Below are 26126 nucleotides of genomic sequence, written 5' to 3'. Positions count from 1 at the left end.
CATGGTTGATCTAATTTCTCTGCTGAATGGTCTGATGACACCCACATTGCTTTGTATATTCTTTTGTGTGGGAATACACGACTGCTTATCAGCAGACTGTTCAGGGCACAGAGATCCGCAAGCCCTTGACCATTCTCGATCATGTTGTCAAGGCCATGACTTCTTTGTGTTGTTGCTTCCAATCTTGGCATTGAGGTCCCCCATCCGTATGGTGATGTCTCTTTCAAGGTATTTCTCCAGGATGGACTGAAGTTTACGCTATGAAATACCATATACCTACATACAACCATGCATACAGTGAAGTAAACCCTTGTCACATGCTCCTTTAAAGAGACTGATACCACTGCCTACTTTAGTAGCAAGAACTGCACTGCCTGATCAATATTTATATATATTTAGTGGACATTAAGGCCAAGGTGTAAGAATGACACCTAAATCTGGTGGAATGTAAGGCATTTAAAGGGGATACATTTCTCACACCACCTGCGAGTCCCAATCTTCTGTAGTAGGCCATTACAGGTTTCTGCAAACCATTGATTCCATCCACCACAGGCCAGTTGAGGATATGCCATTTTCAGGAGAGGAAAAATAATTTTTCCCATGTAAAATGCCTGGAGAAACCCCTTTCCTCACTGTTTTGGGGTTGGTGGCGGGACTGATCTTCTAGAAGGCTATTGAAAAGTGAATCTTGTCACAGTACCAGAGGTAAAAGTCTGGGGATGCTGCTGAAATGTCAGAGAAAGTTTCCAATCTGCAATTATCAGTAGGGATTTAGGGAGTTTTCATTGTCTTAGGTTAATGGGTAGATTCTCTTGATTTCTCATTGATTGTAAGGGCGATCGCTTCACTACCTCTTGAGAGACTGAAGTACCAGATGAAGAGCCACTGTCTGGTGTAGTAGCTGTGTGAAAAGGGGGTGGTGGTTTAAGAATGAAATGCTCCTACGGCCTCAGCAACTATCTGGAAAGATGTGCATCCTGAAACTCCTCCATATGCCTGCAACCTTTAATAATGTTTGTGGGGTGGAGAGGAAGACTGGGTGCTGGAGAAGTCCTCCAAGTGCCTCTTCTTTTGAAAGTGTTTGCCTATGGTGTCCTTAAATGATACACACACGCCACAAGAAATACCAGAGAACAGCGGTAATCACCAGCAAAAATAGTGCCCTTGAGTAAAACTTCCATCTCCAAAACACACTGGGAGCTGAAAGTCAAATTAAGTATCCAAATTGAAGGCACTTTACCATTTGGCCCAAAGTGCATGCACAAAGCATGACCGCTGATTCCTACTCCTGTAAGTCTCAAAGGTGCAGGCCGAAAGACAAAAAAACTGGCACAAAGGGATACCTTGTGCAAAGGTCCCGAAAAATGATCCCTAGACCTCGAGAGATAACTCCTAGGGTAATTTATGTTTTGTTTTAAAAAAATGAAGGGAGTTTGGTTTTGTAAAAGGAAAAAGGTTTGGTGCACGGTTGCCTGAAACATGGTGGACATGCACCAAACTTTCAGTGCAGCTCATCTAGCACTACCAGGTAACATAGGTGTGCTGCAATTTGGTAGATGCTGACACTACACTAGGGTGGTGTGGACTGTGCTTCTGTTACCATCAGGTGTCTCCTGCTCAGTGGGTGACTACTGAAATTGCAGACTGCTTTATGAAACATTATGGTGCTGCTCAAATGGGGCTTATAGGAATATTAAGGTGGGACTCAATGGGTGCTATCTGAAACATGATTGCAAAAAGAGCAGATGATGCACAGAATGCTAAACCAATCCAACATTCCCCTCCAGTCAAAGATCTGGGTTTCCTTTTGCCTAGTCTTTGACCTACACCAACTACTCAAAGAAGTCTCATAAATAATTTGACAGTTTTATTGAAAGTATGGATGTCCATAAATTAAATACCGGGACCACTACACCACAAATGCATGCTGATGAGTCGCTCTACCCCTTTCTCTTCTGTGTTGATACTGCCTTCCCTTTCTTGGCAGATCCTTCCCTGCCTTAAATTCAATCATTGTCAGATACTCCATCACAGTGCAGGCCTAGTGGCCTGTTAAAGAGAAAGCTATGTTCTTACGCATGCCGGTCGATTCCATCCGCGAGGCAGTGTTTACGGTATCACCAAATAAACAGTAACGGGGCATCTTAATCCCGACTACGCCAGCAGCACATGGTCCTGGAGAAAAAGAGAATCATAGTTTGTTAAAAAGAGGAGAAAGCTCCAAAATGACTTTCAGTTATAAAGGTGTACACAGAGCCTGCAAGGTGACCTGACCAAGGATTAGTAACGACTAAATGAACTCATTTTTATATGGCTATCAGAGCACCATGTAGGCCGCCTGCTATCACACCATTTTCCACCAGAATCCTTTTGATGATCCATTACCAGTGCGTTGGCCTGTTTTTACTGAGGATTATCCAAGCCGTACCCTCACCAGGCAATAGCACTCGGTTTGTAGCAGCGGATGATTAACTAGATGCACATATATTTTTTAACAGAACCGCTGGGAGAAGGGGCCTACCAACTCACTCAATGAAGATCCCTCTCCTCCATAGCTTGTGGACGTTTGCTTCTCAGTGAGCACACATTGTGTGACATGCCTGCAGAATCCTAGTGTGGTTTGGGAATAGTGTCCATTGTGGGAGCATCGTGACTGCAGTATAAGATATAGTCTACCTTTCACCTTGCTTTCATCATGGTGGATTAAAAAAACCCTACACATACCAAATCCTTGGAACTGCCCCTCGGAGACATGTAGGTATCTGAACAAGTCAGGTGAATCCAGATACATATCTTTACCACCCTGGAGATCTACCTGGAATTAGTACCTGGAGAAAAACAATTTGAATCAAGTGAGCAGGGCGCCCCCTGTTCTATTTAATACCAGCCGTACCCTACTTGGGGTGTCACCTGTTTCAACCCATTACACATCCAAGTTGGCCGTTTCACTTGATCGTCCCTCAGCCCTAGAAAAAGCTGAGGCCATCCTAGTTGTTTTGGAATGTCTTATTTTAACTCCCCTACCTTTTCATACCGTAAATAACAGCTTTCTGTGGTGACATGTCCCATTACATCATTGGAATCTTCTCGTGTCACTGAGAATGTCACTCCGTGAGCATTCCCTGCAAGGCACTTCATTACACTTTATCATTCTGTAAACTGGAGTGTTTATTCACAGCGGGTGACTACTGCATCAGGATTCCAAACCTATTACCACCTCTTGTTGCTGACCCAAGCTACCCTTTAAGGGTCAAGAGTTCAAAGGAATTGTTTGATCAACCAAAGAAGACAGTTTAAGGCTTCAGGGCACCGAAACCAAGTTTTAAACACCAGTATATTTGTCAGTAGGAAGTCAGTTCAAAGTTGGCTGACATTCCACACCAGTATAGGAGTCTATGTTTTCAAGGCACATTACCTACCACTTATTGCAGTTGAATGTCAGCTGAAAATAAGCAATTTCAAATATCTGTTTAACATTGTAGGACTCCTGTTGTCACCCCTCTTACCAGAGTGAATCCCGATGCGTATCCACACCGGCAGGCCTGGCAGGTGCTGGAGCTGGAAGGTCCCCATAAAGCTGAGGATGTCCAGTGCCATACGGCAGATATCCACTGTGTGCCGGTTACCGTTCCTATCCGGTAGTCCACTGGCCACCATGTAGGCATCTCCAATGGTCTCCACCTGACGACACAAAACAGACAGTCTAGCACAGAGGGTTTAACGCAACACACTACTTTGAAACAATCTCTCCCAACTGAGTCTATCCTTCTAGACAGAAGTTATCATAAAGACCTAAAAAATCATGGCTGTTCCTTAAAAATACCTGTGCTTTTCATCTTCAGAAAGGAAGTAAAAGGAAAGTAGCAACAAACATTAGGCAGCTCCTTATTAAAAGCTGAACGGTGTGCTGTGGGTTTTCAGTCGTATTTTCTTAGTCATGTACCGTGTCATTGTTAGTGTGAAGTTTTAAGTATGCAAATTCACAGAAAAAATACTCCAAACCCATTTTGTTTTAATATCAAAGTTGAAAAAAGAGGAGGAGACAGGATAGGGAGAGGGTCAAGAGGAGAAATAAGAAAAGGTTACAGATGCTGTCATTTAACAAGTATTGAGTGACGTAATATGTGAGGTCATAAATAGTGCATGGCGGGGGTGGAATTAATCCTCAGCTCAGTAAACTTTACCTGTTGAATATTATCTTTTTTTGCTTTCTAAATGTTAGTTTTTGTGTTATCTTAACACATAACTATAACAGCACTTTAACCTTTGTTTTCTTCAGTGAGTTTCTAGATTTTGTTTAATTTTACGTAAGGTAAACTCATATTACCATACATGACAATAATGTCACTATACCCTTTTTTTTTTTTTAGTAAATATCTGGAGTTCATGAGTGATGTCACTGACCATGTCATGAGTGATGTAATATGTGACGTCATCAGCAGTGCATTGCACGCGCAAGTTATAGTGAGTCCAACTAACTATAACGTGGGAATTTCAATGGTTTTATGCGAGTACAATTTCCACCTAACTATAACTGGTGTGAAACCTATGGTTTTTTCAGTGAATATATATATATATGGCCCGGACATTCTGTGACAACGCTTCGGCAAAGTAACCTCCAAGGTATTGGATTCTGCCTGGGCCCGCCTCGGTGCACAATGAGAGAAAGAGCGGTTGTGAGGACATTGTCCTAGCAGTGGGTGACATACACGGTGATGATTACCCCCGCGAAGTATTGAACTTGAGCATTGGGGTTGAAGCGGTTCTGGGGCACAAGGAGACATTTTACTTACCACTACAAGGCAGATTGGACCCCATCTGCGCAATCTTGCTTCGCCATCCGACCACTGTGTCGAAATTCCGCTCCACCGATTCCTGCATGCAAGGCTTTGCATGCTGGTACTTGCAGTTCTGGACTACTCCCGGATTGTGTTACAGGTAGGGAGAATCACATCTTGGGCGGAGCCTGAGCCACTGGGCTACAGAAAGCAGCAGCACAACTTTGCAGCGCAAGATGGAGGGTTCCCAATCGCTTGTGGCGCTGAGGAAGGCTAAAGAAGTGCCGAAATGCATTCGCCTGTGATCTGTGGAAAATAAATGCCTCCAACAATGTCCCCAGGTGTGGTCTTCGCTCTTTCTTCAGGAGGAGTTGGCAGTGATATATATATATATATATATATATATATATATATATATATACATATATATATATATATATATATATATATATATTACCTACTGGCGGTCGCCAGTAGGTATATAGAGTTAGGATTTTTTCTCTATGGGATTTTTGAAAATTCTATGTCTAATAACTTTAGCGTTTGTGGACGGAATTGGCTGAAATTTTCAGGAAAATGGAACATTTTGTTTCTGAGCAGCCACTGAAAATTTGGGGGGGGTTCGTCAAGGGGGGGCCGAGAAAAAAGGGGGGTCCCAAAACGCGTTTTTCCCATGTTAATTTCCATAGGGCGGTTGGCCTCACTTTTAGCCCGAATGGCTGAATGGATTTGCACGAAACTTGGCAAAATTGTAGGGACTGTTAGCCCGATGTGCCTTTGCTAGGTCTCAAGATATGTGCTCCAGTGGATTTTGAGAAATTAACGTTCAAAAAAATATATATATCTGTAAGCGCGCTCCGGGCAGCGCCCCGGTTCGCGTACTTGACGCGTAACGGAACTTCGCGAAGCGAAGCTGATTGGCTCTCCGGTGTCTGTCAACATTCTAAACAGTCCGGAGCGGCCGCCATCTTGTCTCTCGGTAGGATCGAGAGACAAGAGGAGGTCAAAAGAAAGGGGGAAATGACCATAAGGGGGCATAGTAGATCCTTCCTGACCCCCTAGGTTTGATGTGGAGGCTTTAAAAGGGCCCTGCGGGGCAAAAAAAAAATAATTTTTTTTTTGTTTTTTTTGCGTGGGTAGCGCCCGGTACGCGCACCGGGAAGCGGTCCGGGGAGCGTGCTATAAGGAAAAAAGAATGATAGACTATGATATTTTGAAATATTGTATGTTTATTGATTGTTCTTTTTGTGTTTTTTTTATTTTTTAATTTAAGTAGCAGTATTAATGATTATTAAATATAAATGTATTTTTGAAATTGTGCACAGTATACTATAAGTCTGACTTTACATTATAATCAATTTGGTACTAGTTTATGAATTACATATAAAAATGATTAAAGACTCAAACAATTTTTAAATATTAAATATAATTTTATTTTTCTGATTCTTTTTCAAAATTTAATAGAACGTCTAACATTTGACTGTCCGATATGTCCTCTTGTTGAGTGAACATAACTTCCCACATTTGACCGTCATCATAATGAAGTAAATGATCCACAGATTCTACACATTGTAGAAGTTCATGGTCTCGTGATTCATCCATGAATTCCAAGTCAATGGGTTCAATTATTTCCTCATTATTCATGTCTAGGACAATTTCAAAGGAAACGTTCTGTTCTCTTTGCATTTTTGTGCTGAAATTTGAATAAAAAATAAATATATCAGTAGAGATAGGGCACTGTTGGGTTTAAGTTCAGACAGGTACTTTTGAGGCATGAAGTAGTACTATTAAAAAGTGCCTGTGAGAAAGCCTATGTAAATTCATAATAATACCACAGAAACCTAAATCAATCCATAATTATAATAAACAAGCCTTTCTCAATGTCTAACTGTTACAGAGGGATATTATATAACTATCTGAAAATGTTTTCAAATTTATAAAATAATATCTTACCTTTTAAAAACAAGTTTAAGTTGTGAGTGAAAATGATCTTGCAATGTAGTTCAGGAAGTAGTAGTCAAAATGGCTGTGTTTCTCTCACTTTTTTATATATATTCAGGTACATAACCAATCAAATGTCAGGTAAAAAAAGTAGAAAATGAAAGTAACATTTTAATTGGTTGTCAATACCAACACTTCAGATGTGTTTTGTGAAGTAATTTACCTCAGGGTATTTAGAGAGGTCTACAGGCTAAATGGCTAAATGGAATTCCAACCAAATTTGTGAAAATGGTAGGGATTGGTATGTAGTATGAGTTAATCTATATTTGGTGACATTGTCTCCAGGGTTTTTTCTGTAAATTACTTTCCCACCTTTTTTAATGGAGCGCTTCCCGGTGAGCGACCCGGTACGCGAACGGGGCAGCGTTACGGGAGTCCACCATTTTGTGTTTCGGTCGAATTAAGATACAAGATGGAGGGCAAATAATGTTCAGAATGGGTAGAAGGGGGCACGGTAGACTTATTTTGACCCCCTAGGTTTTCCGAGGGTGGCTGAGGAGGCCCATATGTGCGAAAAAAAAACATTTTTTTAAACAATTTCGCGCGGTTAGCTTCCGGTTCGCGTACCGGGTAGCGCTTCGGGGAGCGTACTTTGTTGAAAATTAGTGAAAAAAGTTAGAGTAAAATAATAATTGTGAGTGATCAGATGTAGGGTAGCTCTGAGAAGAGCTTTTGGGTTTATGGTACATTTAGGTACTTATAAGTAGGTACCAATGCACATTTTTAAATTCAGAATGAAAACTCTGTTCCCTTCATCTGAGAAGTGAACTCCATCTCCTCTGTAGATATCTTGCATGTAGTAACGTAAGTTATTGTTGTAGATGGAGCCCATTCCATGGTCTCTCATGTAAGCTGAAACAGATTTGTTTACATGCTTCCTCGATTTCTCAATTTGTGGACAAAATTGGTTCGACCACCTCCATTTCTGTCTTTGGCATATATTTGAATATACCAAGGCAGTTTGAGGAAAAAGTGCCATCAATTGCTCAAAGGTGTCCTTTAAAAGCATTTCCAGACCTACCCCAGTCAAAGTGCCCAAGTCATTTCCTCCACAGTGCACAATTAACAGGTCAGGTTTAGGCAAATGCATAAAGGTTTTCACCAATGGTATCAATTGGTGACATTTTAATCCTCTGTGGCCAAACCACTTAATTTCCACATCTTGTAAATTGAGGTTAGGTAAATTTCTGTTATCAGCATACCTCTGAGCCCAGTAGATGTAACTATGTCCAACAATCCAGACAGAAAACATGGTGAGAGAAGGTTCTGCTGCAGTCAGATGAAGTGTGGCAATGAAATGGCAGTTGAAAAAATAAGAGTTTAAAATGAAAAAAACTGTGGAGTTTCTGTGTTAATGAAGCAGTAGCAGTGATTGGTGCATTTTGATTGCTGAAAACAGAAAGTTAGGGTGCATGGATGAGTTCTTTGAAAGATGTAATTTGAATGGCCAAGAAAAAATCATTTTATGAAAGATTGCAATGGATACGCAGGTGTACTGAGAGTTCAGAGTTCAATTGAAACATTGTTGTGTGAACTTGCAAACATGAGAGGTCTTTCAGGAGGTGGTTGCTATGGAAAAAAGGCAGAAAGGGCAGAGGGGGGAAGGGTGTTGATTTGAAAAAAGTGATGGAAGAGTTTTGATTGGGTGACATGAGAGATATGTGTGATGAATTACAGCTTTTCTGTGCTTTTTATAGCTGCAGACTCTGGAGTGCATAACTTTTGCTCTGCTAAAGACAATTTGGTGTGTTTCTGAGACTGTTTTGAAACTCATAAAGTATTTGCTAAGGTGAGAAAAGATTCATTTAATTTAGATAGAGAATAGTATGGTTTAGGGAGAAAATTATGAAGAAAGTTGTGTATTTAAAATGTTGCTTTGTGTCAAGTGTTTTACAAATAGATTTTGTTTCTTTGCGATACATAGCCATGTTAAAAATGACGCAAAAATAGTGCAAGGGTCTTACAAAAATGCTTTCATGTGTCCTAGGGTATTTTAAGTCACTTCCCCATGAATGTATGAATATAATTGTTTTAGAAGATGTGTTTAAAAACGTTTTTTGAAATCAATCAGGTTTCTTGATATGTACTGCTAGAGTTTCATAGGTTGCTTGGGGCATATTTTCAAGGCTTTCGACTTCCTTTGATGTAATTTTTCCCATTTTAATTTAAGACCTTTCCCTGTGGTGCAAGGTCCTTGTAAATATGCTCCCATCTGTGCTTGGCAAATTTAGATTTTAATTCTTTGACTAACATAGCCATGTTAAAAGTGACCCAAAAATGTTGCAAGGGCCTTAAAAAAAACGCTTTCATGTGTCTTAGGCCATTTTAAGTCACTTCCCCATGAATGTATGATATAATTGTTTTAGAGGATGTATTTAAAAACGTTTTTTGAAATCAATTAGGTTTCTTGATATGTACTGCTAGAGTTTCATAGGTTGCTTGGGGCATATTTTCAAGGCTTTTGACTTCCTTTGATGTAATTTTTCCCATTTTAATTTAAGACCTTTCCCTGTGGTGCAAGGTCCTTGTAAATATGCTCCCATCTGTGCTTGGCAAATTTAGATTTTAATTCTTTGACTAACATAGCCATGTTAAAAGGGACCCAAAAATGTTGCAAGGGCCTTAAAAAAAACGCTTTAATGTGTCTTAGGCCATTTTAAGTCACTTCCCCATGAATGTATGAATATAATTGTTTTAGAAGATGTGTTTAAAAACGTTTTTTGAAATCAATTAGGTTTCTTGATATGTACTGCTAGAGTTTCATAGGTTGCTTGGGGCATATTTTCAAGGCTTTTGACTTCCTTTGATGTAATTTTTCCCATTTTAATTTAAGACCTTTCCCTGTGGTGCAAGGTCCTTGTAAATATGCTCCCATCTGTGCTTGGCAAATTTAGATTTTAATTCTTTGACTAACATAGCCATGTTAAAAGTGATCTAAAAATGGAGCAAGGGCTTAAAAAAACGCTTTCATGTGTCTTAGGGCATTTTAAGTCACTTCCCCAGGAATGTATGAATATAATTGTTTTAGAAGATGTGTTTAAAAACGATTTTTGAAATCAATTAGGTTTCTTGATATGTAATGCTAGAGCTTCATAGGTTGCTTGGGGCATATTTATAAGGCCTTTGAGTCTCTCTGATGTTATTTTTCCCATTTTAATTTAAGACCTTTTCCTGTGGTGCAAGGTCCTTGTAAATACGCCCCCATCTGTGCTTGGCAAATTTAGATCTTGATTATTTGACTTACATAGCCATGTTAAAAGTGATCTAAAAATGGAGGAAGGGCTTAAAAAAAACGCTTTCATGTGTCTTAGAAAAAAACAAAAAACACAGTTGATGGACAGAATGTAGATCAATGTCATACATTCACCCCAGTACAATGATCTGGGCCTAAATCCATAGTTTTTTTCACTCCACACCACCCTGGGTTAGACACTGGCTATATGCAAATCAGCTCTGACCCTTTGCCTCATGGGAAAAGTCCAGTCCGAACTGCCAAGCCCTGTCTTTCCCAGACCGGAATCAAGCATCCAAGGACCGGTTTCTGGCTATCAGCCTTCATTCAGCCTGGATAGCTTGACTCCAGTGGTGTGGAGAGCCTGGGACTCACGTCTGAGCATACCCAGCCCACTCGGGGTGAAAATTACAAAAAACACAGTTGATGGACAGAATGTAGATCAATGTCATACATTCACCCCAGTACAATGATCTGGGCCTAAATCCATCGTTTTTTTCACTCCACACCACCCTGGGTTAGACACTGGCTATATGCAAATCAGCTCTGACCCTTTGCCTCATGGGAAAAGTCCAGTCCGAACTGCCAAGCCCTGTCTTTCCCAGACCGGAATCAAGCATCCAAGGACCGGTTTCTGGCTATCAGCCTTCATTCAGCCTGGATAGCTTGACTCCAGTGGTGTGGAGAGCCTGGGACTCACGTCTGAGCATACCCAGCCCACTCGGGGTGAAAATTACAAAAAACACAGTTGATGGACAGAATGTAGATCAATGTCATACATTCACCCCAGTACAATGATCTGGGCCTAAATCCATCGTTTTTTTCACTCCACACCACCCTGGGTTAGACACTGGCTATATGCAAATCAGCTCTGACCCTTTGCCTCATGGGAAAAGTCCAGTCCGAACTGCCAAGCCCTGTCTTTCCCAGACCGGAATCAAGCATCCAAGGACCGGTTTCTGGCTATCAGCCTTCATTCACTGGGGATGCTCAGACGTGAGTCCCAGGCACTCCACACCACTGGAATCAAGCTAGCCGGGCTGATGAGAGGTGTTACCTCGAAACCGGGCCGGTCCTCGGATGCTTGTTTCCGTTCTGGGAAGGACATGGCTTTTGTAGTTCGGACTGGACTGTTCCCATGGGGCACAGGGTCAGCACTGATTTGCATATCGCCATTGTCTAACCCAGGGTGGTGTGGAGTGGAAAAACGATGGATTTGGGCCCAGATCTTTGGACTGGGGTGAATGTGTGACATTGATCCACATTCTGTCCATCATTGTTGTGTTTGCAGGTACCGCTCTAAGTGTACTGGGGATGCTCAGACGTGAGTCCCAGGCACTCCACACCACTGGAATCAAGCTAGCCGGGCTGATGAGAGGTGTTACCTCGAAACCAGGCCGGTCCTCGGATGCTTGTCTCCGTTCTGGGAAGGACATGGCTTTTGTAGTTCGGACTGGACTGTTCCCATGGGGCACAGGGTCAGCACTGATTTGCATATCGCCATTGTCTAACCCAGGGTAGTGTGGAGTGGAAAAACGATGGATTTGGGCCGAGATCTTTGGACTGGGGTGAATGTGTGACATTGATCCACATTCTGTCCATCATTGTTGTGTTTGCAGGTACCGCTCTAAGTGTACTGGGGATGCTCAGACGTGAGTCCCAGGCACTCCACACCACTGGAATCAAGCTAGCCGGGCTGATGAGAGGTGTTACCTCGAAACCGGGCCGGTCCTCGGATGCTTGTCTCCGTTCTGGGAAGGACATGGCTTTTGTAGTTCGGACTGGACTGTTCCCATGGGGCACAGGGTCAGCACTGATTTGCATATCGCCATTGTCTAACCCAGGGTGGTGTGGAGTGGAAAAACGATGGATTTGGGCCCAGATCTTTGGACTGGGGTAAATGTGTGACATTGATCCACATTCTGTGCATCATTGTTGTGTTTGCAGGTACCGCTCTAAGTGTACTGGGGATGCTCAGACGTGAGTCCCAGGCACTCCACACCACTGGAATCAAGCTAGCCGGGCTGATGAGAGGTGTTACCTCGAAACCGGGCCGGTCCTCGGATGCTTGTTTCCGTTCTGGGAAGGACATGGCTTTTGTAGTTCGGACTGGACTGTTCCCATGGGGCACAGGGTCAGCACTGATTTGCATATCGCCATTGTCTAACCCAGGGTAGTGTGGAGTGGAAAAACGATGGATTTGGGCCCAGATCTTTGGACTGGGGTGAATGTGTGACATTGATCCACATTCTGTCCATCATTGTTGTGTTTTCATGTGTCTTAGGGCATTTTAAGTCACTTCCCGATGAATGTAGGTATATAATTTATTTAGATGATGTGTTTAAAAACGATTTTTGAAATCAATTATGTTTCTTGATATGTAATGCTAGAGCTTCATAGGTTGCTTGGGGCATATTTATAAGGCCTTTGAATCTCTCTGATGTTATTTTTCCCATTTTAATTTAAGACCTTTCACTGTGGTGCAAGGTCTTTGTAAATACGCCCCCATGTGTGCTTGGCAAATTTAGATTTTGATTATTTGACTTACATAGCCATGTTTCATACAGTTCTAATCTTCTGCGTAGTCTTTGATATGCTAGACTCCATCTGCACTATGAGATACCTAAGTAAAGGAAACACAGGTGATGTGATTGTGAAATGAGAAAAGAAACTCCATATTTTTCAATTACATCATCTGTGTTTCCTAACTTTACGAATAACATTGTGCAGATGAGGTTTAGGTCTGTCCACGGACACAGAAGAGGTCTGGCCTTTGTTCAAGAGTGGAGTGGATATGACTTACTTCATTGGTGGGCCTTCACATGTATTATCTCCTCTGTACTCTTCAACAAGCGTAAATTTCATCTGCAACCCTGAGTAGGCCTCACCTCAAACAAACCTCTGGATAGGCCACACCTTATCGTCATCCTGAATCAATCATTTAAAATGTTAGGGACAGATTTATGATAGGTGTGTGCCTCTTTTGCGCCACTGTGCGTGACTTTTGTGACGCAGCGGCGGTGCAAAAGATTTGCTATGTGGTGACATATTTACAACTTGATGCATCTAGGCAGATGTATCATGCTGTAAAGTCGCGTGCCACATGAAACCGATGCAGCAGTGATGCAAAAGATGCACCATGTTGCAAGACAGGCCTAATTTCATCTCCAACAAGATAAGAAGCTGAATCTTCTGTAAATGTCAAAATTGTTGTATACACTGCTCAACTTATGTGTACTCTTTGATATGCTAGAGTCCATCTGCACTATGAGATACCTAAGCAAAGGAAACACAGGTGATGTAAATTGTGAAATGAGGAAAAGAAACTCCACATTTTTCAATTACATCACCTGTGTTTCCTAAGTTTACGAATGACATTGTGCAGATGAGGTTTAGGTCTGTCCACGGATACAGAAGAGGTTTGACCTTTGTTCAAGAGTGAAGTGGACATGACTTACTTCATTGGTAGGCCTGCACATGTATTATCTCCTCTGTACTCTTTAACAAGCGTAAATTTCATCTGCAACCCTGAGTAGGCCTCATCTCAAATAAACCTCTGGATATGCCACACTTTATCGTCATCCTGAATCAATCATTTAAAATGTTAGGGACAGATTTATGATAGGTGTATGCCTCTTTTGCGTCACTGTGCGTCACTTTTGTGACGCAGCGGCGGTGCAAAAGATTTTCTATGTGGCGACATATTTACAACTTGATACATCTAGTCAGATGTGTCATGCTGTAAAGTCCTGTGCCACATGAAACCTGCGTCAGGTTTCATATAGGTGTTTTGTTGCAGGGTATGCATTTCTTTGCATGAAAGCCCTGTAAAACTAACACAGTGAAATTTAGAAGATTTCACTGAGTCAGCTTTATAGCATTGCTGAATCAAATCCTTACGCCTGTTTGAAACAGGCATAAGGAGTGATGCACCATGCAATGTGAGGCTTCCTCCTGTGCATTGCAGTAGACATGTCGCGCTTATGACGTGATTCCTGCAATGTGCTGCTTTTGCGGCACAGATGCGTGACGCATCTGTGCTGTTTTTGCTCAATGGTGCTCCACATTGTAAATGCGGCACACCATGGGTGGCAGAGCAGCGGTGCACGTTAACTGGTGCATCCGTGGGGATGCGCCAGTTAACATAAATCTGCCCCTTTACATTTAAGTATGAGCAGGGGACACAGAGTCGGTGAGGCTTATCCAAGGTTAAGAAGAGATGAGTCTTGTTCACTGAAAACTTGGACATAGGCCTCACCTCCTCAGCATCGCTGGACATGGCTAAATAATAGCTGCAAAATGTTACTCTTGTTAAACAATTTCACTATTATAATCTCTGAGATTTGTCTCTTACTCTGCAACATCTCATTGTTGTTCTCTTTCTTTAAAGATAACGACAACATCAAGCATGAGTGATAATGAGCAATCTGTTGATCTCGATATTATCATTGAAATTGTGATTGAAACATCAGTGGAAGTAGATCCCTTGGATGATTTAAATCCTGAGGATGATGAAGAACATGATGAGGATGCCGATTTGTCAGAATTGTATGACATAGGGTGGGAAGCTGACCTGCTCGAGCCTATGGAACTATAAACATTTATTTTAAAAATTTACTTGAAATGAAAAGTAAAAATGTAAACTGTTTCATTTAAAATTAAAAACAATTTAAAAAACAGGTTATGTGTAGTGTCTTTAATGAAATAGTAAAATATGCTCATAAAATTAGATCAGATTCACATATAAAACAGAACAGGTAAAATGTAGAATCATTCCATTTCTTTGCTACTATTTGTGATTTCTAAATTTGCCAATGCACTAAAAATTATTCTATGTAAAAATAACAAGTAGTGTGTTAAATTTTTGATGACTGTTATTGATTTACTGTTTGCTAATAGTGGTTAATAACATTTTTTATTATATTTTACCACAGATTCCACTGCAGATCATTTCAAAATTAAAGAATGCCTTCAAAGGACAGAAGGCGAAAGGCTACCAAACATCAAAGACAGCAGGTCCAAAAAATATTGCAGCAGACCTCTACAATAAAAACTTGTCAAGTCACCAAGAAAGGTCCGGGTAAGATAAAGAAATCATTCATAAGAAACATTTGTAGAAAAAAAAGTAGTACTACAGAAAATGTTTTAGTCCAGAAAAAGAGAAGCAATTTAAACGGAAAGAGAAGGCCAATCAAAAATGTTACTGCTAGAGCAGGAGATAACTCTGTGCATGGTAGTAGAAGGAAAAATCAGTTTAGGGACATTCGTAGACGAATGTTCCGCAACAGGATAATTGGCAATTTGTTAAAAAATATTAAGAAAGGTCAGCAGAAAGTGGTTTTTTATAAGAGAAAAAAAAAAATTGAGAAAGTTATTGATCAGGCATTTGAAATTAAGCGAAAGTTATTTATTTTGATAATCAATAGAATTAGGAAGCTAAACAAGACAATTTATGATTTCAAAAGAAATAGTAGATGGAAGAGAACAGTTAATCGTAGTAATTTTTGTGAAGTTTTTTCAGGAGAATGTATGCATAGTTCAAGTTGTGAGGCATTTTTTAATGAGGAGAGTTATTTCCAGGATAATGATTTGGTGCGTGCAGTTGACACCAGTGGTCGAGCTTATGAGGTGAAAGATGGTTGTCCAGTTGAAAAAGAAAAACTTGTGACAACAGAGACAGAAGAGGTGTTAGGTAATGAGGTTTTAGGAAGACGTCCTAAGAGTCCTGTGTACACCTGGAAGTGTAGTAGTATTTGCAGTGTACGACAGGATTCCATCAATTTGCTTTGTGATTTTGTACGGACATTTAATAAGAAAAGTTTGAAGCAGAAAATGATGTTGTTGCAAGAATTAGATCCTTGCAGAGTGAGAGAAGTGACAGGTTTGCATGGTCATTCACTGGCTTGTCTTTCCAGGAGAGTATGCCAGAGTGTTTTTCATCATTTCAGGATGCTAGCAGTGCATCATAATAAAGTGAGGAAATTAGTTAGAATGTTGTATTATGCTAAGAGTCCAGCAATTATGCTTAAACAATTATGCGCTGCTCTTTTGCATGGTTCTGAAATAGATGTGAAAAATATTTGTGAAGAAATTGAGTTTTGTTACTTTGGAAGTAAAGAGGAGAATGTTGAAATTGACCCAGAAGAAGAGGGTAATGTGGAAGATAGTGTACAGGTTTCCAGTACAGATAATTTTCAGAAGGAAATTGCCACGTTTCAGGTGAAATCAAGTGAGAGGCCTAATTTCACTTGTGTGTGTTGTCGACGCAGTTATTATAAGAATCAGACTAAGTTAGTGGATTTATATGCAAAAAGTGAAAGGGAAAATAATAGTGAATGGAAGGATTTTGCAACATACTTGATGGTAGAAAATTGTTTTGATTTGGGATCGGATCAACGTGTGTGTACTTATTGTTGTAACAAATTAAATCAAAACCAGATGCCTGCTAGAGCGGTTCATAATAATCTGGAATTGGTTGAGATTCCTTCTGAATTGAAGGATTTAAATACTTATGAATCTATCTTGATTCAAAGTATCCATCCCTTTCAGGCTATTGTAAGAATGGAGCCAAAGACAGGGAAATTGCCTCCATCAGATTTACAGAGAGGATTAAAGGGAAGAGTTGTTTATTTGCCTCTAGATTTGAAGAAAAACATTAACACAATTGGAGTAGAGAAAGTGGAAGAGGAACCTCTGGTTATCTTAGTTAATGGTGTTCCGATAAAGAGTAAGAAAATATGGCAAGATTTAGTAGATGTTAGGAAAGTCAAAAAGGCAACATTGTATTTGAAAAAAAATAATAAGTACTATAAGAATGTATATGTTGCAGAAGAGGAAGTAAGTGAGGAAGAGGATAGCGATTTGTGTGCTGGTCAAATTGAGAAAGTAGAACCCTCTAAAAGTGAAGAAATATATGAACATTATAGTGTTCATCCTTTGCATTCCAAGGAAGTCATGGGGAATGCTATTGAGTTGTTTCAAATGAAACAAGCCAAAGGGAGTCCCATTAGTGTTTGGGAGGAAAGTTTGGAAGCTCGGTGTTTCCCACAGCTATTTCCAACAGGTCAAGGAGGAAGATATGATGAGCGACCTCATCAAATTCCTGCTTCTGAATACCGGACTTTGCGATTGTATGCAGAAGATGCTAGGTTTCGACAATGCATTCCCTATTTGTTTCATCTCCTGTTTGAAAGCGATCTGTCTGGACTGTCATATGCAGTGAACCACATCTTGAAAAGTGGTATACAGATGCAAAACATCTCAGCAAGTGACTTTATGGATAAAGTCAATGTCCAAGACAGTATTTTGGATTGTCACCTGATTAATCTCATGGCGTGTCAGCATGGTACTAATGAGTACTGGTACCGTCGTCATGGTGATTTAAAATGTATGCTGAGGAACTTGGGAACTCCCACATGGTTCCTCACTCTCAGCTGTGCCGAGTATGGCTGGGAAGACTTACTTGAATTTCTACGAGTGGCAAATGGAAACATTGAAAACATCGAATTCAAGACACCCGGAGAACTGTGCTCCTTGGATCCAGTGAATGTATGCAGGTACTTCAATCATAGATTTGAAGCTATGATGTCTTTCATCATGAACAAGAAGAATCCACCTCTTGGAGAGGTGTTGGATTTCTTCTGGAGAAAGGAGTACCAAGCAAGAGGTGCTCCTCATATACATATGCTGCTGTGGATCAAGGATGCACCTAAATTTGGAACAGATCCAGAAGACTTAGTGATGAGTTTCATAGAACAGTATTCTACATGTGCTGTTCCAAACGCAAAGGAGGACAAAAGCCTAAGAGAACAAGTTCTACGCTTCCAAAGCCATCGTTGCGGAAAGTACTGTCGTCGTAAATTCAGAAACAAGGACAAGTTCTACACCAAATGTCGTTTCGCCTTTCCACGATCGGTGATTTCTAAAGGAAGAGTGAACAGTTTGATGTCTTCGCTGCGACATAATGTGATGAAGAAATCACCTAAAAACACATACAATTTGAAAAGGAACGAAGAGTCCAAGTACATCAACGACTACAACCCAGTGATTTTGTCCATGTGGAATGCTAACATGGATATACAGTTTGTGGCTGATAACTGTATGGCTGTGGCTCGGTATGTGACATCTTACATCACCAAAAAAGAAAAGACAGAATTGAAGGATATGTGGGAGGACATTTCCCATGAAAAGAGCCTCAGTAAGAAGTTGTACAGTTTCAGTCTGAAGATGTTGTCGCATCGAGAAATCGGAGCTTACGAATGTTCTGACCGGTTGTCTTCAGCAAGTCTTTATGCCAAATCCAGGAGTGTCGTTTGGGCGAGTCTTGGTCTTGCTGCAACGCGTAATCGAGTTCTGAAACCTGTGCGGGAAATTGAGTATTTGGCGGAAAAGGAGCCAAACAGTACCGATATTTTGAAGACCAACATGTTGGATACATATTATCCAAATCAAAGCAGTCACCTCGAGAATGTTTGTCTGTATGAGGTTCTACAAAATTACATATTCAAGAGGAACATCAAAGAAGATATTGATAAAGGAGTGTATGCTGTAATTGGAAGTGAGGGATGTCTGATCAAGCAAAGAAAATGCCACTTGGTAAACCATCGAAAATTGAGTGGCGAATCTCCTGAAAAAAAGGAGTTTTTCTATTTAGCACTTTTGCAACTTTTCAAGCCTTGGCGTGCAGAAGAGGAACTGCTTGGAGATTTCCTCTGTTACGAAGACTCTTTCACTGCTGCCAAGGAGACCATAGAATGTCCTGCTTTTCCTAAATATCTAGAAATGTTGAATGCGGAAATCGAGCAGGAAGCAACGATTGCAGCCGAGATTGCCAGAGACAGTTCTCAGGACAGTCAGAGTTCTGTTTCATTGAGTCAGGATCCACTAGGAGGACCTGTTATCGAAAATGAAGCTGCCACTGCCATGAATGAAGTGGAAAGAGCCATGGCACATGCTCAGGAGGATGTGTTTAACTTAGAAGACTTGGAAAGACAACTCAACGTTGAGCAGAGGAAAATATATGACGAAGTTACCAAGCAAATTGATCATGGATTAAGTCATGAGAAGAAAGAGTGCTCATGTACGTCGTTGAAGCCTGTCCGACTGTACGTGAGTGGAGAAGCGGGAACTGGAAAAAGTTTCCTCATTAAAGCAATTTCATGTTATTTGAAGGAAAGGACTGAGTCATTGCTGTCTTGTGTTGTCACCGCTCCAACTGGACTGGCAGCACATAACATTAAAGGTATTACTTTGCATCGTCTACTGATGCTGCCAGTGGAGCATGATAACAAATTACAATACCACAAGTTATCTGGAGATGCTTGTTGTGAAGTTTCAAGAGTCTTGAGGAAAATGAAACTTCTTATCATTGACGAAGTAAGCATGGTTTCTAATGTCATGCTTGCCTTTGTGCATTTGAGAATGCAAGAAGTTCTTAAAACAGAGTATGATGTGTTATTTGGTGGCAAACACATCATTGTTTTCGGAGATCTTCTGCAGCTGACACCAGTGAAAGGACAACCTGTGTTCAAAATGCTTACGCATGAAGATACCAGGAAGTGCCTAGGGAGCATTGGCAACGTCAATATATGGTTAAACTTCAATTATGCTGAACTTCATGAAAATATGCGTCAGGCGAAGGATGAAGATTACAAGAATATTCTACAAGATGTTAGAATTGGAAAAGTGACTGAGCATGGGAAAGAAGCTTTACATGCACGATTACTGTCAAATTTATATCCAGAACAAGACGTTGTGCCTGAGAATATTTTTCAGAAAATTACTGAGAAGAAATCTGGAATATGTTTGATGCCAACTCTTGCAGAATGTGCCATCTTCAATAACAAAATGTTGCATTTAGAAAACCAAGAGATTGTGAAACTGGAAGCTATTGACAGAGTAGAGCATATGGGATCAACAATTATGTTGTCTGAGAATTTGAAAACAAAATTGGATTCATTAGAGAAGACTATATCTAAAACTGCAGGTTTTGAAAAGACTCTGAATGTGTGCTTAAACTGCTGTATAATTTTAAGAAGGAATTTACATGTTGAAAGAGGTCTGGTAAATGGATCAATGGGTAATGTTGTTGATTTTGTGAAATACAGAAATAGAGATGGAATTGAATTTTTAAAAATTAAATTTGATGGCATTGAGAAAGTACAGCTAATTGGTCGTTGCTCTGCTAGGTTTTTGCTTGTAAAAGACTTATATGTTCGCCGTAAGCAGTTTCCTGTTTGCTTGGCATATGCGGTGACAATCCATAAATCGCAAGGTTTAAGTGTAGCATTGGTGAATATTGTCAGTTCTGTGTTCAAGGAGGGTATGCCATATGTGGCATTGTCACGAGTTAGAACTTTATCGGGATTGTACTTGATTGAGTGTGATGTCACAAACATTTGTGCGGATCTAGATTGTGTTAAGGAATACAATAGGTTAAGAAGAGAGTATGCGCCACATTTGCCTCAATATCCTTTGTTTGAGAAACGTGTGGTAGGCCGGAAACGAAGAAATGTGACCAATAGTAGGGAGGTTGTAGCAAAAAGACGAAAAGTCGATGAACCTGAAATTATAAGCAGAAAGAAAAAGGATTCTGTTGAAGATGTTGTTGGTTTTCAATTTGAAAACAGTTCTGGTGTCAACTGCTATGCTAATGTAGTGGTTAATGTTTTGTTTTCTCTAGAAAATGTAAAAGAAGAGATTGTGGTCAATTCTGATCAAAGATTTTGCAGTTTGTTAAATTCTGTGTTAGAGAAATGTAGCACTGATAGAACAAAAATAGAAAGTGTGTCTGAAATTCGAAATCTGTTAGACAGATGTTCAGGTCAAACACAATTCTCTCAAAATATTCAGCAAGATTGTCAGGAGTTTTTAATGTATATGCTTGATGTATTGCATGCTGAAGGTGTAGATGTAGATCACCTGTTTGGGCTTTCTTATCAATGGCAGCATGACTGCGAGAACTGTAGGGTATCAAGTACTACTAGTGTAGACTCAGAAAGATTTATATATTTAACTTTGCCAGACAGTAAATCAGTGTCCTTTAATAAGCTAGTAAAAGCAGCTGATCACAACATGGAGTGTAGCCAATGTAAGTCTGAAATGTTGTCAACATTATTTATACAAACATATGGCCAGTATGTCATTTTAATGTTCCAACGATGTAGGCCTGATGGAACAAAATTGACAACTTTAATTAAAAATGTTGTGGCTTCACAGTTGTCAATATCAGGAAGGACTTTTGTAACTGCAGCAATTATATATCATGACGGTCCTTCAATAACATCAGGACATTACACAGCTTATTTAAAGTCTAGAAATGGCTGGTCATTCTGCAATGATTCTGTTTTAACTTTCCCAAAAAAATTGCCTTTTGACCTTAAAAATTCTTACCTGGTGTTTTTAAAACCAAAATTTTAGGGAAGGAATCTCAGGATTTGCTCTGAGGAATTTCAAGAGGTTCTAATGGCTCCTACACGATTTGGCCTTGAGGATAAGTGTAGTACAGAGTCAAAAGTTATTTATGAGTTTTAAATAGTTCCTGGAAAAAAAGAAGATTTTCTTACAGAAAGTGGTGGGCAGAGATTAGTTGAAGGACAACAGAGTATTTCCCAAAGCAAACGGTGTTCTTACCATAACACTTGACGTCATGGAAAAATAACTGCACTTTGTATGAGTTCAGAAAAACTGTTTCTTTTTATAAGGTAATTCAAGCAGCCAATCAAAACATGGAGTAGAGGGAATGTAAGTCTGCAATGCTGTCTAGATTATTGGTCCAAACTTTTGATTATAATGTCATTTTAAAAATCCAACTATATAAACCTGATGAAAGTAAGTCTTCAACTTTAATTACAAATGTTGTGGCTACACAGTCGTTGATTTTAGGAAGAACATTTGTAACTGCAGCATGTTATATGGCATGATGGTCATTTGACAAGATCCGCTTATTACACAGCTTATTCAAAATGTAAAAAAATTTGCTGTTTCGGAAATTATTCCCATTTGACTACGATACAATGTTGCCTTTTTATTTAAAAATATTCTTACTTTCTGTTTTCAGAAAAGAGAATTTAGGGTAGGTAACTGGCATATAATGATTCTAGGGGTTGATATAATTTTATCTACTGTTTTATATTGCTTTGTGATTAAAAGTGATGTAGAGAATTAAATAATTGTAGTAGTCATAGAGGTAGTGTAAGTCTGCTTCATAGTAAGCAGTATCAGTGTCATAGGAAATGTAGAACATGAGTGAGCAAGAAGGGTAAGATATTACTAGTCCAGGATTGTGAAAGTGATCTTAACGTTTTCTTTCTGAAAGTTGCGGAAATACAAAATGACGGGATTTGCTTACAAGAATTCCAAGAGTTATAAATGGCTCTTACATGATTTGGCCTTGTGGAAACATGTGGTAGAGAGCGAGAACTCATTTATTGTATGTAACATATTTTTCAAAGCGATGGAGGTTTTCTTTCAGAAAGTGGCGGGCTGAAAATAAAAACAGCACAACCGAGTGTAAGCTGTTCATAGGACATCCTTCGACGTCATGGAAAGTAAGTTACTTTTGAGGAGTTCTGATTTCTGATTGGTTATGTTATATGGGTTTTTTAAACACAATCATTTTGATTGTGGTTTTTTTCCCCGCTGTTATATGATGAATACCTTCAAGTCACTGTTTTTAGTGAAATTTGATAAATTCTGAGAACAGCAAAAATAAACCATTTAATGTATAATTAATTCTGTACTTTTTGTACTTATGATCTACATTTAGAAATGTGTAGTAGACATGGAGAAGCTGAGGCTTCTGTAAGTGTCAAAATTGTTGCATACAGTGCTCACATTCTACATAGTCTTTCATATGATAGACTACATTTCCACAATGAGATACCTAAGCTAAGGAAACACAGGTGATGTGATTGTGGAATAAGCAAAAAAAATTGCACGTTTTTCAATTATATTACCTGTGTTTCCTAACATTACACATCACATTGTGTAGATGAGGTTTAGGCCTGTTCCAGGAGACAGAGGAGGTCTGACATTTGTTCAAGAGTGCAGTGGACATGACTCACTTCGTTATTAGGCCTGCACATGTATTATCTCCTCTATACTCTTCAACAAGCCTAAATTTCATCTGCAACCCTGAGTAGGCCTCACCTGAAACCAACGTCTGGATAGGACACACCTTATTGGCATCCTGAAACAATCATTTAAAATGTTAGGAACAGTTTTATGATGATTGTGCACCTCTTTTGCGCTGCCATTGCGTCACTTTTGTGAGACAACAGCAGTGCAAAAGATGCACCATGTTCCAAGATAGGCCTCACTTCATCTGCATCAAGATACTGTTAGTTTAAAATGTATATCTTTAGGACTGTGTAGGGGGCCTGGAGAAGCAGAAGCTTCTGTAAGTGTCAAAGTTGTTGAAAAACTGTTTGTCCTTCAATCTTTTCCCTTGTCTTTTCTAATTTTTAAATACATGTTTTAATATTTTTCAAATGTTTGTTCTCTCTTTCACAGATTGAAAGTATAAAAATAACAAGTGACTAAGTTAACGACAATTATAAGGTAAATGTTTTGTACTCTTTTCGTTACATTTCTATCACATTTAACTACTATTAGTTCCACTGCTTCATTTCTTTAACCATCACTTTCCTGCCTTTGCTACTTCCCTCATTCCTTTCTCTATTACTTACTTACTCTACTACTTCCACTCCTTTTCTCAGTCCCTCTCTTCTCATAGTTCCTCACTCTTGTTCACTCACTCCGTCTCTATTACTCTTAGTGTCTCTGACTGATCACTCTTTCACTACTTGTTCATTATGCTTTCTCTGTGTAGTTGAAGAACAATAAGGGGCATATTATGAACACAGCCAATAAAATTATTGCTGTTTTTATCGGCAGAAAACTGCTGCAAAAGCGGTTTTAGCGGCAGTTTTCTGCCGCAAAAGCGGCTTTAGCGACACATTTCTGCCGATAAAAGCTTCAAAACTTTTATTGCCTATGTTGATAATATGCCCCTATGTTATTTAGATTTCTTTGCTGTTTCAATTATTCTTTTTCTGTTACTTCTTCTTTTCTGCTTTCTGTTTTTTCTCTCTGTTATTCCACATGTTTTAATCTTATTTTGAACATTCACTCACATTCTCTAAGAAACTCTTCTTTGTTATTCTTCTACTCTCCTTTTTTTCTTTCACTTCCTTATCTATTTTGTTTTTCACAATTATATCCTCTTCCATCTTTTCTTCGGTAAATAAATCTATTAAACAGTATCTCTGGTTTAGTCCCTATAGCTGTCTTTCTTTTAACATTACTCTCTGTTTACTTCCCTTATACTTACTCTTCTTTTTTAAAAAAAAAAATTTTTTTTTGGGTTCGCTCCCGGTTCGCGTACCGGGGAGCGAACCGGGAAGCGAACCAAAAGAAATAGATGTTGGCAGATTGCTAACTATTCTACCAATTTTTTTATAAAGGGGAGGTAGTTCTGATAAGAACTTTTTTTTTATTGTTTTTGTTGTTTTATATTTTTTTAATTATTTTTCTGAACATTTTTTTACTTTTTTTTGTATTTTTTGAACGGTTTTATATATTTTTTGTTTTTTTTGGTGGGGGAAATGAAAACAATTCATTGTAAAGGGCTCAACAGGAGCAACAAAACAAAAAAAGAATTTATTCTCTGGGGCGTTTTGGACAATCATGATTGTCGATAGCTCTGTTGATCAGAGTGATGCTACTTTCTCTGTAGCAAATTAATTGGTTACAACGCACGCACACTTGTTTCACTTCCCCGAACCTCATATGTATATTTGGGACCGTCTCCCTCGCCTCTGGTCCCGTCACTTCCTGTACAACTGATCTTCTGGCCATAGAAGGGGGATTATCTTGCTGGTCACGTAACTGTGCAGCACTGTAGTTGATAGGATGCCACCTCTCCATATGGCGATGCATAGTATAATTCCCGTAACTGTACTTCTTATCTGTCCCTCTGGACAAATCCTTCTTACAGATCAGGCAAGTTACGTACCGTGCATTGACTTTTTTTTGGCCCCGAGGATATTTAAAAAATTGCCAAATAAAGTTTTCTTTCAGATGAGACCTCCTGGGCTCCTCACGCAAAAAATGCCTCTCTTCCTGCTGTTCCTCTTCTTCTTCTTCTTCCTCCTCTTGCTGAATGATAACTTCAGCAGGTGGTCCTCTCTTCCTTGAAGGTGGTGGAGGTGGTGGGGGTGCACCAGCTGAAGCTACTAATGAAGCCATTGCTCAGTGATCACAAAGGGTCTTCCTCTCACAAAGATGAAAGTCAGAGTGAGGAAAGAAGGAGGGGTTTTCATCATTTGGGAAAAACAATACTTCTAAACCAATGAAAAGTGTTACTTTTAGGTCACATGACCTAGTCTTACATCATTAGGAAACCAAAAGTGAAATGAACCAATGAAAGGTGTTATTAACAAGTCACATGACCTATTGTGTTTACGTTACGCGCTTTGGGCCGCTTCCCGGATCGCTTCTGGGAAGCTGCGCTTCGCGCCTCGTTCGCGTACCGGTTCACTTCCGGGTACGCTAACGCGGCGCGTCATATGACGTTTCACGCGACAACGCGATACGTCACGCTGACGCGACACGTCACGATGTTGTTTTCTAACGCGGCAGTTGCGCAAACGGAACGTTTACCGGTTCGCGGACCGGGTCGCAGCACCATTTTGAGCTAACGGGAAGCGACCCGGTTCGCGGACCGGGAGCGAAAAAAAAAATAATAATAAAAAAAAATATTAATAAACATATAAAATATTTTTTTTGATTTAAAGAAGAATACATTTTACAGCTATAGATATTAGCTTTTAAAAAACCAATGAAATTCACTGAAAAAACCATAGGTTATAGACCATATATAGTTAGGAATTAGCATTTACAAAACCTTGAAAATTCACTGAAAAAACCATAGGTTATAGACCATATATAGTTAGGAATTAGCATTTACAAAACCTTATTTTACTCACACAAAACCATTGAAATTCCATATATAGTTAGTTGTACTAACTATATATCGCGCACCCGCAATCCACTGCTGATCATGTCACATATTACATCATTCATGACATGGTCAGTGACATCACTGATGACAT

The 26126-nt window shown here is 39.7% G+C and overlaps 1 protein-coding gene across 1 annotated transcript in view; it reads right to left on the bottom strand.

Moving 5' to 3' along the window:
• LOC144765655 (guanylyl cyclase C-like) overlaps positions 1-26126 on the bottom strand; it is a 577462-nt gene that overhangs the window by 45215 nt on the left and 506121 nt on the right. The window contains exons 23-24 of the mRNA XM_078650332.1: positions 3507-3681; positions 2077-2175 (exon numbers count right to left, since the gene is read on the bottom strand). Of these exons, the coding sequence (XP_078506458.1) occupies positions 2077-2175; positions 3507-3681 (274 nt within the window). The remainder of the gene's footprint in view (positions 1-2076; positions 2176-3506; positions 3682-26126) is intronic.

Source organism: Lissotriton helveticus, chromosome 1_1, assembly GCF_964261635.1.
Source record: "Lissotriton helveticus chromosome 1_1, aLisHel1.1, whole genome shotgun sequence".
Taxonomy (NCBI): Eukaryota; Metazoa; Chordata; class Amphibia; order Caudata; family Salamandridae; genus Lissotriton; species Lissotriton helveticus.
Note: the sequence above shows the minus strand (reverse complement) of the source record. Positions and strands in the feature narration are given on the sequence as shown.